Below are 15,952 nucleotides of genomic sequence, written 5' to 3' on the forward strand. Positions count from 1 at the left end.
TATTATCATTATTATCATTATTATTATTATTATTATCATTATTATTATTATTATTATTATTATTATTATTATTATTATTATTATTATTATTATTATTATTATCATTATTATTATTATTATTATTATTATTATTATTATTATTATTATTATTATTATTATTATTATTATTATTATTATTATTATTATCATTATTATTATTATTGTTATTATTATTATTATTATTATTATTATTATTATCATTATTATCATTATTATTATCATTATTATTATTATTATCATTATTATTATTATCATTATTATTATTATTATTATTATTATTATTATTATTATTATTATTATTATTATTATTATTATTATTATTATTATTATTATTATTATTATTATTATTATTATTATTACACACACTCATACACATGCACAACTCGGTGGCGCAGTTGGTAGAACGCTGAGCTGCCACGAAAGTGGCCCGCAGCTCCTGGTTCGAATCCTGCCCAGGGCCGAAATTATTTCGGTAATGCTGCGCTTCGGGTCGTTACTCTGACTCTCGTGGGCGGGGAGTTGGGGGTGTGTGTGAAAGGTCATAGCATTACCCATAGATCGGACCTACGAGCTCTGAGCTCTCTTCCGGGAGGGAAATAGCTGTCGATCACGAGTCCAACACGTGATCCAAAGACCAAGTGAATACACACACACACACACACACACACACACACACACACACATATATATATATATATATATATATATATATATATATATATATATATATATATATCTTGATATTTACGTAATGAATGTGGATTTTTTGAAATATCTTTTCACATTCCTCTATACATCGTTATCAGGTGTATAGGACATTGCTTTTTTAATTTTCTAATATCTATTGCTTATTCTACGGTCTCCATCAAGGGTAAATGGATTTATTTTGTCAGGTCCAGTTTTAATTTTATATATTCTTTAGTAATGCGTAAATTTTACAGATTTCATTATTTATTTATTGTATTGTATAAATTATATCTGAAGACAAAGTCGACAGCGGACATTTTTCTAATTATACAATAAAAGATTAATCAGTTGATATCGAAGTGTGGGGTCACTGTTATCTTTTCCAATTATCTGATTAGGAATGTTTTACCCTGTAGATGTATGATTACTAAGCTAATTAATCAATTTCAAAATTATTGTGATAAGTTTCATATTTAGAAGAATTGATAAGCCAATCTTATAAGTATCGCCCTATTAATGTAATATATACTAGGGATATTTTCTCTACCCTGTAAAAATAAGATTACAAGGTAAATTAGGCTATTTCAAAAAGATTACAAGATGTTTAACTTTTAGTTGAATGAATAAGCAAAACTTGTAAGTCCCGCCAAATTAATGTAATAAGTAAATGACAATATTTTGTTATAGAGTGTATAAGGTATCAGCATTTATAAAAGTTACGTCAGCTCGGAAACAAAGAGTATTGAAGCCTTTCTACTGTCAGTTATAAGCGATGGTTCCGACATCTATAGCAAAGTTTGTTTACGTGTGGTTAAGGATGGGTGTATCCTGTGAATGACACAGATGACTTTCGGACAGGAAATGATAACTTTCTTTGTCCGAACGGTAAACAACACCAAAGACTATACAAGCTCACTATGGAACGCAGTTCCAATGCCAAAGATGAACAACAAAACAGTAGGTCAGTGTTTCATGAAATATGTGACACTGACTCGAATGCTGGGCCCCCAGATTCTCAAGATGAAACTTTGAAACCAGGAAAAGAAGAAGAAGAAGAAACGTGCCAAAAATCAGTTAAGAGGAAACAGACCACCACAAGCGGTGATTATAGTTTATGTGGCTATTTGACCAAGATATCGAGGTTACATTCGATTCCCGTCCCAGGTTTGGGAACCAAAACGTCGACTAAGAGGAGGCAGAGATGGTTTGTTTACTCTGACAAAACTTGTCGTTTATATTATTATAAACACAAAAATGGCGTCGAACCATTGGGAGAAATCGACATTTCCATCGCTTCATTCAGTTATGACGTGGACAATGGCAATGAGTGTCAATTTTCAATCAGGTAAGCAGAATATGTATCTACATGGTTATGTAATGCTGGGAATTTTTTTTTGGTGAAAATACTTTACAATATGAACTTGTCTTTTTCTCATTATACTATTCATCTTAGAATAATATAATTTCCCCAAGTTCGTATATTTGATAATTATAGGTGGTGTTATGACTTATGGCAATATTTATGTAGTGAATGATATTAATGATGGTGACCATATATAACCAGGGATGCGGTGTCATCTATCAATAGTTATTATCACTTTCGTAATATATCTTGTACATGATTCATATAGATGCAACAATGACAGGTGGTAATAGACATGGAACTGCCTAGTGTAGGCCTTATGGTCTTGCAGTCTCCTTCATAATGGTGCCCAGCATATCAATAGTTCCAGTACCTATCGGAGCCCTTACATGCCTAAGTGCCGTCCCGGGGCAGAGTCCTCAGTGACGCTCCCTCCCCTTCCCTTATCACCACCATTCCGTATTCCCTATTATACCTATCAACTTGCGAAATAAATAAACGGATTTTAAAAACATTATTTAATGTCTGTTGCAGACAGGATAAGGGGAAAATATTTCGTATTCTGTTGATTCTAACGCAAAATTCGTATATTGCAGTAAAATATTCGGGGCTCCTTTGACCTAATTTTATTATAATAATTTTTTCAGCTTTGTGGGCAGCATGTCCAGACTAGAATTGCTGCCCTCCTAAATGTGCCGCCCCAGGGCATATGCACCCCATATGAGGGCCTTGGTACCTATAAATGTAGCACTGTAATGAGGGATGTTTTTTTTTTTTTTTTTTTTCTGTGATGGAGTACCCACAGAAGGTGAACTCAGGTGGTGCTTTTTGTACTTATTAACTGAAATATATGAAATTGTAACCCTAATTGAAAAACTAACCGGTAAATTTTTAGAAGTGCATGCCTACACGATATAGCAATAGAAAATGTAACGTACGTTATTCTTGGCGGAAATCAATAACATGAAAAGTTGCTAAGAGCTATAAACAAACATAGTTGCTTCGACTACTTGAGACGTCATCTTTGTTTTGGTAGAGGCAGAGTTTGAAGAAATTGAATTACGATAAATTTGTCTATTCTAACCTAACCTAACCTAACATGACCTGCATTACCTGTAATTCTAGAGGCCATCAGGTCATTGTCGTAACCTCCAACCACCATCCCTTACTGTGTGTTATAGCTATTGGCTTGCGAAATAATTTATTAAACGGATTTTAAAAATGTTATGTAATGTCCCTTTTGCAGAAAGGATAAGGGGAAATTATTGCGTGTTCTGTTGATTCTAACGCAAAATTCGTATAATGCGGTAAAATAGTCAGGGCTCCTTTGACCTTTATTTTATTATAATTATTTTTTCAGACTTGTAGGCAGCATGTTCAGACTAGAATTCGTCTATTCTAACTTAACCTACCTACCTACCTAATATAACATGCGTTTAGTAAAGCGGTACCTGCAAATCTAAAGGTCATTAGGACATTGTCATCATCTCCAACCACCAAAACAAAGATGGCGTCCAAAGGAGTTGACGGAAATTTGTTCATTTCTTCATAACTTTTAGCAACATTTTTTATATTGATTTCTGCCAAGAAAAATATCCACTACACTGATGTATCATAATTTACAAAATTAATATTTAATTTTCTAATGTTATACCGCGTAGAAGTGCACTTCTAAAAAATTACCGACCAATTTAACCGCCATATGGCTGCTGCAGGTTTACACTTACAGAAATTGGCGGCAAAATGTATTTAATGTACAATTGTATTGTACATTTATCCAATTTATGCCTGGTAGCTTTTCTGTGGATTTTTTACCTAACATAAGAACAGAGGAGACTGCAAGAGACCATAAGGCCTACACTAGAAAGTTCCATGTCCATTACCATCTGTCATCCCCATCCATAAAGTTGTCTAGCCGTTTCTTAAAACAACTGATAGTTTCAGCGCTCACTACATGGTTACTAAGTCTATTCCATTCATTAACTCTGTTGGTAAACCAATTAAGAACATAATGAAGGAGACTGCAAGAGACCGTAAGGCCTACACTAGGCAGTTCCAATTCTCGCCTTGTTTGCTGTATTCCATTGTGTCGTATGGTGAAACTCCTTTTATCTGACCTTTAGACATTCAACTAGTCCAAACATCTGACTTTTTTCTTCAATGTCCCAAGTCGGATGAAAGTTGAATTTGTCGAAATATACAACCGTTGAGCGGATGTTTAGTTGTTGCTGTTGCTGCCTGTTATTTTTATGGGCATTTCAGTGTTTGTTTATGTTTGGTCCTTGGCGGTTATCTCTCCTCCTTTCTGTTGTTGTTTATTATCCTTAGTACCGTAGATAAGTGAAAATGTCTCAAACTTTTTTTTTTTTTTTTTTTTTTGTACGTCCAAACATCTGATCTAGGGTAGGTCCCACCAAGGTTGGATAAAAGGAATTTTACTGTATTCCATTTAATTTTATTATCTTATATTTTCTAGTGCAGTGTATTTCATTCCATAATTTGTTCTTAGATGGGGATCCTCGGAGGCAGTGCTGGAGGCGGACTCGACAGCAACGAAGCTGCATTGGTTGATGCAGCTGCAGAAGGCACGTAAGGAGTACAGTCATCGACGTACCAATGCGGCTACCCCTGCAAAGAGGACTCCGTCAACTGGGGTAAGTGATTGGCAGAAAGGTGTTGGATTTGGGGAATATCAGTGACGGAAATAGTGTTTTGGGGATTTGGTGTACCCTAAGGACGTATCCAGGATTTGTTCTTGGAAATCGTGATAAAAGGTCTCCATTTGTATATGTATTGAACATAAAAGAAATAATAATAATAGTGAAAAATTTGAAAGTATATAAATAGATAACAAAGTATACATGAAATAGATAACTATATATATTTAACATCAAAAAACATAAATAGATAATTAAGAATAAATGAATAAATAGATTAATAGAAACGAAATAGATAACTACCCCACATATACCGATTTGAATCATGCTGGCGACTGCCTAATGCCTTTGCCAAGCAGACACGTGAATTAAAGAGTGACAGATTACCTCCAGTAATGACATACACCTCAGTCTCTTAATCCAACACTCGCTAGCCGCTACTTTTTGTGCTAATGGCATACACCTCGGTCTCTTAATCCAACACTCGCCAGCTGCTACTTGTGTGGATGCTTGGGTCCTGGACATAAACCCACTTTGGGAATTGGTGGTGTTTTATGTCCTGGGGAGTCAATTCGCGAAGTGACAGTTGGCAAGTGCTAGATTAAGAGACAGGTGTGTACCCTTCCCCCTCTCTCTCTCACACACACTGACCATCTACAGAATCATGAAAGGCACAGAGATACTCGATAGAGAGGACTTACTAAACTGGGACAAGAGAAACACAAGAGGACATGGAAAGAAAATAAAAAAACATAGCTACAGAAGAGAACTGAAGAAAAACAGTTTTCCACATAGAGTAGTGGACACTTGGAACAAACTGGATAATGAAATAGTATGCGCAAAAACCATTCATGAGTTAAAGTAAACTAGACACTGCGAGATACAAAGGCGGGACACCACAAGCATAGCTCCCCTTCCCGCAAAATACAACTAGGTAAATACACACACACACACACACACACACACACACACACACACACATGAACAAAGATTGGGTAAACTAAATCTACTAACCCTGGAACAAAGAAGAGAAAGGGGTGATTTGCTAACCATCTACAGAATTATGAAAGGGATGGAAATTCTTGATAGAGATGACTTACTAAAGTGTGACAGAAGAAAAACCAGAGGACACGAGAAGAAACTTAAGAAGGACAGTTACAGAAGAGATCTGAAAAAGAATAGCTTCCCACACAGAGTGATAGATATCTGGAACAAGCTGAATGAGGAAACAGTGAGTGCTAAAAATATACATGACTTTAAGAACAAACTGGGTGTGGAAAGATACAAAAGCAGGTCACTACTAGCATAGCTCTCTTCCCGTAAAATGCAACTAGGTAAATACACACACACACACACACACATGGGATAAGAGAAACACAAGAGGACATGGAAGGAAACTCAAAAAGGACAGTTATAGAAGAGACCTGAAAAAGAACAGTTTTCCCCACAGAGTGGTGGATGTAGAGAACAGTCTAGATGAAACAATAGTGTGTGCAAAAACAATACAAGAATTTAAGGGCAAATTGGATATGGAGGGATACAAAGACAGGACACCATGAGCTTAGCTTCCCTTCCCATAAGGTACAACTAGGTAAACTAGGTACACACAAACACATACAAATAGTGGAAATGATCACAATAAGAGTTGACGATAATGACATGAAAAAGAGAGAGTTTGTTGTGATTTATGTGCCTTCAAAAGTGGGTTCTTGGAGAGAGAGAGAGATTACTCTAAAATGTTAGAAGATACAGTACTACCTCTCATTAACAGACATTAATTTGCTGTGTTTTTGCTGTGTTTTCAGTGTTTTTGATGCTGTTGTTTAGTGCGTGCAATCACTATTATGCCACCCAAAAACCACTCCAAATCAACGGATTATTCACATCAACGGACACCGTTACCCCCCCTTTTAGTCCATTAATGAGAGGTAGTACTGTACAAGGCTTTCATTAAATAGGGTGCTGAAAGATGGAGGAAGCAGGGTAGTTATGGGACATTTTAACTGCAAAGAAATCTGTTGGGAAGAGATGACAGTGAAAGGTGTAGAGGAATTATGGGGAAATATATTACTTGACAAGACTATGGAACATACAATGACACAATGGGTAAAGGAAAGCACCAGATATAGAAATAATGAAGAACCATCGAGACTAGATTTATTCGTTATGTCATAACCTGAAATTGTAGATGAAATTGAATACAAAACAACAATTGGGAAGAGTGGCCACATATTACTTGAGCTAAAACTAGAGGAAATATATATGGAGAGAAATGAGAAATACAGAAAACAGAGACTGGTATATAGTAAAAAGGACTTTGTGAAACCTAAGAAATTTTTTCAAGAAACTGGTTGGGATAAATTTCACAATGAAAAGATGCAAGTGATAGAAAAATGGAAGGGTCTGAAGGAAATCTATAATGAAGAGGGAGATAAATATGTACCAAGACAAAAACAGGAAAAGGCATATAAGTGTTGGTTTAACAGAATGTACAGCGAGGGGAATAAAAAAAAGCTTTGAAAAGATGGAAAATCCTAGAAAGTGGCAAATATATATAAATGAAATGTACAAATATGTAAAAATATGCAGGGAAGAAAAAAGAAATTATGAAAAACACAATAGAAAAATGTAAGGATCAACCAAAACTATTCTATAGATATGTGAATGGCAAATTTAAAAACAAGCAAGAAATAGAGAAACTGCCCCAAGGGAACATGGAATACACAAAAGATATAGAAATGGCTGAGGTCATGAGTAAACATTTCAAGTCTGTTTTGACTAGAGAAAATGTATGGCACTGGGATGAAGGGCAAGAAGTGAGATCCCTCCCTATGGGGGAAATAATAGCAACATGAGCAGAAATAATGGACCAAATAACAAACCTTGATGTCAGGAAATTGCACAGCCCAGATGGAATTGCAAACTGGATACTAAAGGAGTGTAAAGAAGAACTGGTAGGCAAAATATATAACAAGATGCTCACTTAAAGAAAGAAAACTACCAGAAGACTGGAAAAAGGCCAACATCATACCAATATATAAAGGAGGAAACAAGGAAGACCTGACAAATTACAGACCCGTTTCCCTTGCAACTACCATAGCCAAAATTTGTTGAAAAAATTGTCAAAATAGATGGACAAAATATCTGGAGGAGAACAACAAAACCAGAGACATTTTGGATTCAGACAGGGAAGATCACGTGCCACAAATCTGATCTGCTTTTACTCAAGACTATTAGATATAATACAGGAAAGGGACAGATGGGTTGATTGTGCTTTCCTGGATGTACAAAAAGCTTTTGATAAAGTGCCACATAGAAAATTAAGAAAACTGAAAACCATCGGAGGGGTACAAGGTAAACTACTGGAATGGATTGAGGATTTCCTGCATGGAAGGAAAATGAGAGTAGTGCTCAGAGATAAAGGTTCTACTTAGGAAGAGGTGATTAGTGGAGTTTCACAGGGATTAGTACTGGCTCCAATAATGTTTGCTGTTTATGTGAATGACATGGATGAGGGTATAGACAGTTACATGAACTTCTTTGTTGATGATGCAAAATTGTTGAGAAAAGTGAGCACTGAAATAGACTAAGTTACTGCAGAGAGATCTGAACAAAATTTGTGAATGGAGTCAGAAGTGGGAAGTGGACTTCAGCATCAAGAAATGTAGTATAATGGAATATGGAAAAAGTGAGAGAAAAAAAAGGATATCAGGACAATATAAAATTGGTGAAAAGGAAGTAAAAAGTGGGATTTGAAAAAGACCTGGGAGTAATCATCACAAAGAACATGTCCCCTGACAAACACAAACAAAATTGTTGGAAAAACCTACAACTTGCTGAGGTCAATGAAAGTGGCATTTTTTTACTTGGACAAAGAAATTGTCACGAAAATACTGATCACACTGATAAGACCAAGACTGGAGTATGCAGCTCACTATGGTCACCTAGTACCAAAAATAATATAAGGAAAATTGAAAGAATCTAAAGAGCAACTACAAAGATGGCCCCCACACTTTCAGAACTGTCATATGAAGAGAAATTGTCAAAACTAGAGTTACCAACCCTGGAACAAAGAAAAGAAAGAGGAGACTTTTTGACCATCTATAAAATCATGAGAGGTATGGAAGTCAGATAGAGAAGACTTACTAAAATGGAATACAAGGGGACACGGAAAGAAGCTAAAAAAAGGACAGTTAAAGAAGAGGCTTGAAAAGGAACAGCTTTCCCCGGAGAGTGGTGGCTGTATGGAACAAACTGGATGAAATGATAGTGTTTGGAAAAACAATACACAAACTTAAGAACAATTCAGACACTGTGAGATACAGAGACAGGACAGCACAAGCTTAGCTCCCCTTCCTGTAAGATATAACTAGGTAAATACACACACACTTACTGGTTTACTTGCTCCCCTCACTTTTCTCCAGAAGTGAGAGGAGCAGGTTTAGCAGATATAAATGTTGAAGTGAGGGAAATGGCCAATCTCTTGGGATCATTGGATGTAACAAAAGCTTCAGAACCTGATGAGATCTCAAACTGGATACTTAAAGAATGTAGGGAACAGCTAATGGACAACATCCAGAGTCCTGTTACATATTCATTGAAAGAAGTGATTGTTCCGCTTGATTGGAAAAGGGCAAACGTGGTGCCAATTCACAATGTGGAAATGAGGAAATGTCACTAAATTATAGGCCAGTATCACTGACCAGCACATTAGTGAAATTATGTGAAAGGATTGTGAAAGATCGTTGGACCAAATATCTTGAAAAGATGAACATTCCGACAGAGAGTGATTGATGTGCTGCATGAGAGAGGACTGGGTGGACTGTGTATACCTGGACCCAGAGGAGGCATTTGATAAAGTACATCACAGTCAAATTATGTGGAAATTGGAGCATGTCGGAGGACTAAGAGACAAACTATTAAAAGGGATTAAAGATTTTTTAAAAGACGCACGAGGACAGTAATAAAAGACAAGATGTCAAGCCGGAGAGCAGTAAAAAGTGGAGTTCCACAAGATTCAGTGTTTGCACCAATAATGGATCATGTCTATATGTTAATGACATGATGGAAGGAACAACAAGCTATTCCAGCATGTTCGCAGATGATGCAAAAATCACGAGAAGAGTGGAAAATGAGGAGGATGGTAGAATATTGCAAAAAGATCTGGATGCTGTGTTTGCATGGAGCCAAGAATGGAAAATGAAGTTCACCATGAAATAATGCAAAGTATTGGAAATGGGTAATAGTGGCAAAAGGCCATTCTTAAACTATTCCTTGGGAAGTGAACACATTACAAAAGTAAAAGAGGAGAAAGACTTGGGAGTCTTGATAAAAGACAACCTGTCATCTGACAGACATATCAGCAGGATTGTGGGAGAGACGTATGGACTACTGCAGAAGATTAGAGTTCTATTATATGGATGAAGAAATTCATCGAAACTCCAGTCATCCAAGATTGGAATGTGGATCAGTGGTATGGTCCCCACACAGAGTAAAGGATATAAGCAAGATTGAGAGAGTACAAAGGGCAACAGCCAAACTGGTCCCCAGCCTGGCAGATAAACCATGTGAGGAGAGACTGAAAGCAGTGGGTCTGCCAACTTTGAAAGACTGAAGAGAAAGAGGTGACATGATTCCAGTGTTCAGGTCACTAAAGGGGATAGATTGCATTGATAGAAGAGATCTCCTGATTAAAGATGGGAGAGCTCTAAGAGGTCACGGAATGGGAAAGCTCTAAGAGGTCACAAAAGTAAATTAAGAAAGACCACATGTTGAAAGGATGTGAAGAAATAGTTTTCCATATAGACGTATAAATATGTGGAATAGCTTAGAAGGTGATGTAGCCCAAGCTCAAAGAACACACGAGTTCAGATCTAAGTATGATAACTGGAAATCAAAGATATAGATTAAGTTGGAATTGTACATGAATTTGAGTCTAGGTTTTCTAGAAAGTTAGAGAATAGAAGACTGAACCCAATGAGCAATGCTCTTTTCCTGTAGACTACAATTAGGTATTTACATGTATTTAACAAGTATTTTACCCGGTTGTATCTTAAGGGAAGGGGAACTACGCTCATGGTGTTCCGTCTTTGTATCTCGCATTGTCTAGTTTGCTCTTATGTTCGTGTATAGTATTTGCACACAGTGTTGTTGACATCCACCACTCTGTGTAGATTTTTTTTTTTTTTTTTTTTATTATTATTTTTTTTTTATGTCTCTTCTATAACTGCCCTTTTTTAGTTTTTGGTGTGCCCTTGTATTTCTTTTATCACAATTTAGGAAGTCTTCTCTTCCTCTTCATGTGTACATGCATGAGTGCTTGTTATGTTTCACCACACTGTTTTACCGTTAACCCCTTCCATACGGTGCCGCACACGTAGGCGTCATGGACTTATATATCGGTGGCAGCAACCAATGCAATCAGTACGACCTGTCGTTATAATAAGCCCATCAAAAAATATAGTCACTGCTTATATCGATCGTTCTCTCTTCACCCGTGAATTTTGATAACCATAGAAAATGCGATTACAAAAGAATTAGAAAGAATGTCATTATGGAGGGGAGACTACAATAAATATAATCAAGACGCCGATATGGCAGCCTCGCGAATACACTCGCTCCCCATGACGCCTACGTGTGCGGCACCGTATGGAAGGGGTTAAATCCGCTTTCCTCCCTCGCCATAAAATTCATTATTAACTTCTCCAGCGACCTGATAGCGGTCTCCTCCACCACTCGTCGGATGACGAGGGCCCCAGGGCAGATCCCCTGGACGATTTGCTCATGCCAATTTCTCCGAAAGATGCAAAGCCCACTCAGCCCATCTCGACCCCCTCGCCCAGTTCCTCCTCCAGCCCGTTGTCTGCACTCTCAAGTCTGCTGCCAAACGCACCAAGAAGTATTTTTAAGAATGTTTCTGATGGTACGTTTGTTTATTTGTTTATTTCTTTTATTATTATTATTCCCCCCCCCCAAGTCTGATGTCAAACGCACCGAGAAGTATTTTTAAGAATGTGTCTGATGGTACTTTTTTTTTTTTTTCTCAAGTATGCTGCCAAACGCACCGAGTATTTTTAACGATGTTTCGGATGGTACTTTTTTTTTTCTCTCTCTTAAGTCTGCTGCCAAATGCACAGAGAAGTATTTTTAAGAATGTGTGTGATACACTTTTTTTTTCTTTTTTTTTTCTTAAGTATGCTGCCAAACGCACCGAGAAGTATTTTTAAGAATCTGTCTGATGGTACTTTTTTTTTTTTTTTTTTTTTTTCTGTTTCTCAAGTCTGCTGCCAAACGCACCAAGAAGTATTCTTAAGAATGTTTCCGATGGTACGTTTATTTATTTATTTATTTTATTTTATTTTATTTTTTTAAGTCTGCTGCCAATTGCACTGAGAAGTATTTTTAAGAATGTGTCTGATGGTGCTTTTTTTTTTTTTTTTTTTTTTTCTCAAGCCTGCTGCCAAACAAACCAAGAAGTATTTTTATTTATTTTATTGTTATTTTATTATTATTATTATATATATATATATATATATATACATTTTTTTTTTTTTCAACCACAAATCACTTTTAATTCCATGCCATCGCAGTCGAGACTGAAGAATTGCTCGATGGAGGCATCCTGTGGAAATTGAAACATGGACGAGCTGAGGATTCGAACCCAGCTAACCTGTAACAAAGTTACAGTGACTTAAACCAATAAGCTATCAAGGGTATTGGTTTAAGTCACTGTAACTTTGTTACGGGTTAGCTGGGTTCGAATCCTCAGCTCGTCCACGTTTCAATTTCCAACGGATGCCTCCATCGAGCGATTCTTCAGTCTTGACTGCGATGGCATGGAATTAAAAGTGATTTGTGGTTGAAAAAAATATATATTAATTGATGACTGGGAACCATTCAGTGTATATGTGTGTATATATATATATATATATATATATATATATATATATATATATATATATATATATATATATATATATATATATGTATATATATATATTTTTTCTCTCAAATATTGTGTCCTACATTCTGATGGGAGGGGGGCAAGATGGGGTGAAAGGGTTTTTGAAGTTGGTGACCCCTTGAACAGGAATCAAAGATAATATAATACATATTTTCAATCTTCCTCTGTTAGGTTTACCTGCATTAACCCTACAATAGCTTTTATGGGGTATTTAGTAAGTGAAGTGGATTTGTGCCTTTGATGTTGGCTACCCCCCTTGTGAGAGGGAAAGAAGCCTTTGGTATACGTATGTACTGTGAACTCACTGCAAATCAGGTCTCTCCACTCCCGTCCTTCTGACAAACGATTTCAAGTCGGCTAAAAAAATCCATGACCCTAGACCCCGTTAAAGTTGATCGATCGTTTGTAATTCATTTTGAGATCTAAAGCCTCGACTTCTCTCCACAGCAGGACGATCCAAGTCCCCCTCCAGTTTAAGTCCGTCACCCCTTCGTCATCGTGTCTCGTCACCGCACTCGCCCATAGAGGAACAGCACAGCTTCGGCAAGTTCGGCAAAAAGTTCCGAGAGTCCTTCAGGGCTGTGAAAAGATCACCGTCGACGGAGAACAGGGACGGTCTGGACACGTGTGGTGGGATAAGTCCTCCGGTAGCCTGCCGCAGATGCGACCAGGTTTGTGCCGCAGGTTCTTTGTGTCATGCTCCAGGGATTCTCAACCCTTCCCGTCTTTTACTACTTCCTTGGCTTGATATACAGTAAGTCCTCGTTATACGGTACATATGCGTTCCTGAAAACCTTACCGCAAATTGAAATTACTGTATACCCGAGGTCTATGTAGACTGGTCAGCCAGCCAAGCGGGCCGAGCACGGGCGAGGAGGGGTAATGACGTCATCCACGCCATACCTCCCAGCCACTCACAGTACTGACTTGAACTTGACCACCTTTGGAGACTGTTATCTCTTCCCCTCCCCCCCTTTTTAACTGCATTACATATTACCTACATGCATTACTAATTTGATGAACACTTGGAATATTAAAGTGTCTATTGTAAGCACAAATATATTCATAGTAATTATGGCAAACAGTAGTCATAATACAAAGAAAAATTAAGTTCACACCATTCATAATGTTAGCATAAATATTCAATATTTGTTATTGAATATAAACCACTTTCATAACATAAACAACAAAGGAAAACAGGTAATATGGTCCTAATGAAAAAGTAAACTACATATCATTCATGTGGTCAATTTCATTAGCTCTCTGTTTTGACCTTTGCATGACTTATGTTTTTTCTTATTTGTCTTAATGTTATTATTTAGATTCCTAATTCTAAAGTACACAGATATTTTGGCAAAAAAAATGATAAGACATCATGAGGCACATCGTCCAACATTTTCTAATTCACGAACAAGTGTTTTCAAGCACTCTTTTCCTTCCTTGAGACTGTCACTGTGTATTACTTTAAATGTTTCTCTCATAGTTGTTAATTGGGAAAAGAAGGTGTCAGCAAGAGCATACAATCCACCTCTGTTTACTTCATCAATCCATGTTTTAGCCATGCCGGTAGGCCTACAGTCACTTGCTTTGTGGTATAAGTGAGGATATTTTGTGTTAAATTTTCTAACAATATAACCACCAATGTATTTGAGAGGTTCTTCTTCTATAAGTACGTGGATTGCTTTCTGTGGATTAGAAACTGAGATTACACAGTCTCTTAGGTTCATCTAATTAGTAATGCATGTAGGTAATATGTAATGCAGTTAAAAAAGGGGGGGAGGGGAAGAGATAACAGGCTCCAAAGGTGGTTAAGTTCAAGTCAGTACTGTGAGTGGCTGGGAGGTATGCCGTGAATGACGTCATCACCCCTCCTCGCCCGCGCTCGGCCCGCTCGGCTGGCTGACCTGTCTACATGGACCTTGAGTATACCGAACCCATTATAACACGTAATAATAGGATATGGCAGATGTACCTTCTCCCTGCTCTTTCCTCTTCAAAACACGAGCGGATACCGTATCTGTTAAAATTTTCTTACTGTAAATAGAATCGAGGGTAGTACATACATACATATACCAAGGCTTTTTCCCCCTTCCAAGGGAGGTAGCCAAAAAGGGAAAGGCATAAAAACACTCCCACCCATTTCATCCCTAAATACACTCCACACCCCTCCCACCCTCCCTCTCATCTGAGCATCTCCTGGATGACGGGTCATCCCTGCACCCTGCCCACCGCCCTGGGTCAGAAGCAGTGTCGCAAGACACAGCACATCCACTGCAAGGCCGCTTCATTTAATCGGCGACCCCCCCTCTCCGTCCCCCCTTGCATATAAGGAGAGGACGGGGAGAAATCCCTTCGGGCTGCGTCAAAATTTACTCACACATACTACCCCACCCCCCACCCATTCCTCCTCATGCAATCACAACATCATCCATATACAACCATTCTCCACTCACCTCTGTCTTCCGTCCTCTCCCTTCCTTCCTCAACAGACATTCCCCTCTTCCCCAAAGCCCCCTTCACCCCATCCATCCATCTCATCCTAGGACGTCCCCTCATGTTCACTCCCTCCACATCTGCCTTCCATACCTCTTTTACTAGTCTTTCTTCACTCATTCTTTCCATGTGTCCAAACCATCCTAATATTCTTTCATCAACCCTATCTCCCAAATCCTTTTTCACCCCTGTTCTCCTCCTCACCTCCTCATTTCTCACTCTATCCAGCCTAGTAACCCCCACCATACTTCTCAGACACCTCATCTCAAACACATTCAAACTCCTTCTCTCTTCTTCTCTTATGTTCCACGTTTCTGCCCCATACAGTGCTGTTGGCACAATCACTCCTTCATACAGTCTCCTCTTCGCATCCATTCCCAAATGTCTATTCCTCATTACACTCTTTAATCCACCAAGGCATTTACTCGCTTCTCTCAATCTACATTCTACCTCCACCTTCACTCCACCTTTTCCTGCTACACTTGCACCCAAGTATCTAAAACTATCCACTTCCTCCAGTCGCTCTCCCTTAATGTTCACTTCCAGTCTACTGCCACTTTCACCCCTTGCACATCTCATCGAGGGTAGTAATTACCAAATACCATAACTGTGAATCTACCGGATAAAGAATTACCGTATAAGGAGGACTCGCTGTAGTTCGCTGTTTACTCCATTACGTACGTATGTACATTTACCAAGGGCTTTTCCCCCTTACGAGGGAGGTTGCCAAAAATCAAAAGACGTAATTCC

The 15,952-nt window shown here is 37.9% G+C and overlaps 1 protein-coding gene across 2 annotated transcripts in view; it reads left to right on the forward strand.

Annotated features, from left to right (window-relative positions):
* The first annotated feature begins 1,514 nt into the window (after positions 1–1,514).
* The window catches only part of LOC143031711 (TBC1 domain family member 2B-like), a 107,033-nt gene continuing 92,595 nt past the window's right edge, over positions 1,515–15,952 (forward strand). Inside the window, exons 1-4 of one of the 2 annotated variants that reach the window (XM_076195906.1) lie at positions 1,515–2,071; positions 4,599–4,743; positions 11,455–11,668; positions 13,160–13,380. In XM_076195906.1, coding sequence (XP_076052021.1) covers positions 1,644–2,071; positions 4,599–4,743; positions 11,455–11,668; positions 13,160–13,380 — 1,008 coding nt within the window. In that variant the 5' untranslated portion in view covers positions 1,515–1,643. Of the gene's footprint in view, positions 2,072–4,598; positions 4,744–11,454; positions 11,669–13,156; positions 13,381–15,952 lie in introns of both variants that reach the window. The other variant, XM_076195905.1, reaches the window with a different exon arrangement.

Source organism: Oratosquilla oratoria, chromosome 12, assembly GCF_046742065.1.
Source record: "Oratosquilla oratoria isolate Oo_2021 chromosome 12, ASM4674206v1, whole genome shotgun sequence".
NCBI classification, from domain to species: domain Eukaryota; kingdom Metazoa; phylum Arthropoda; class Malacostraca; order Stomatopoda; family Squillidae; genus Oratosquilla; species Oratosquilla oratoria.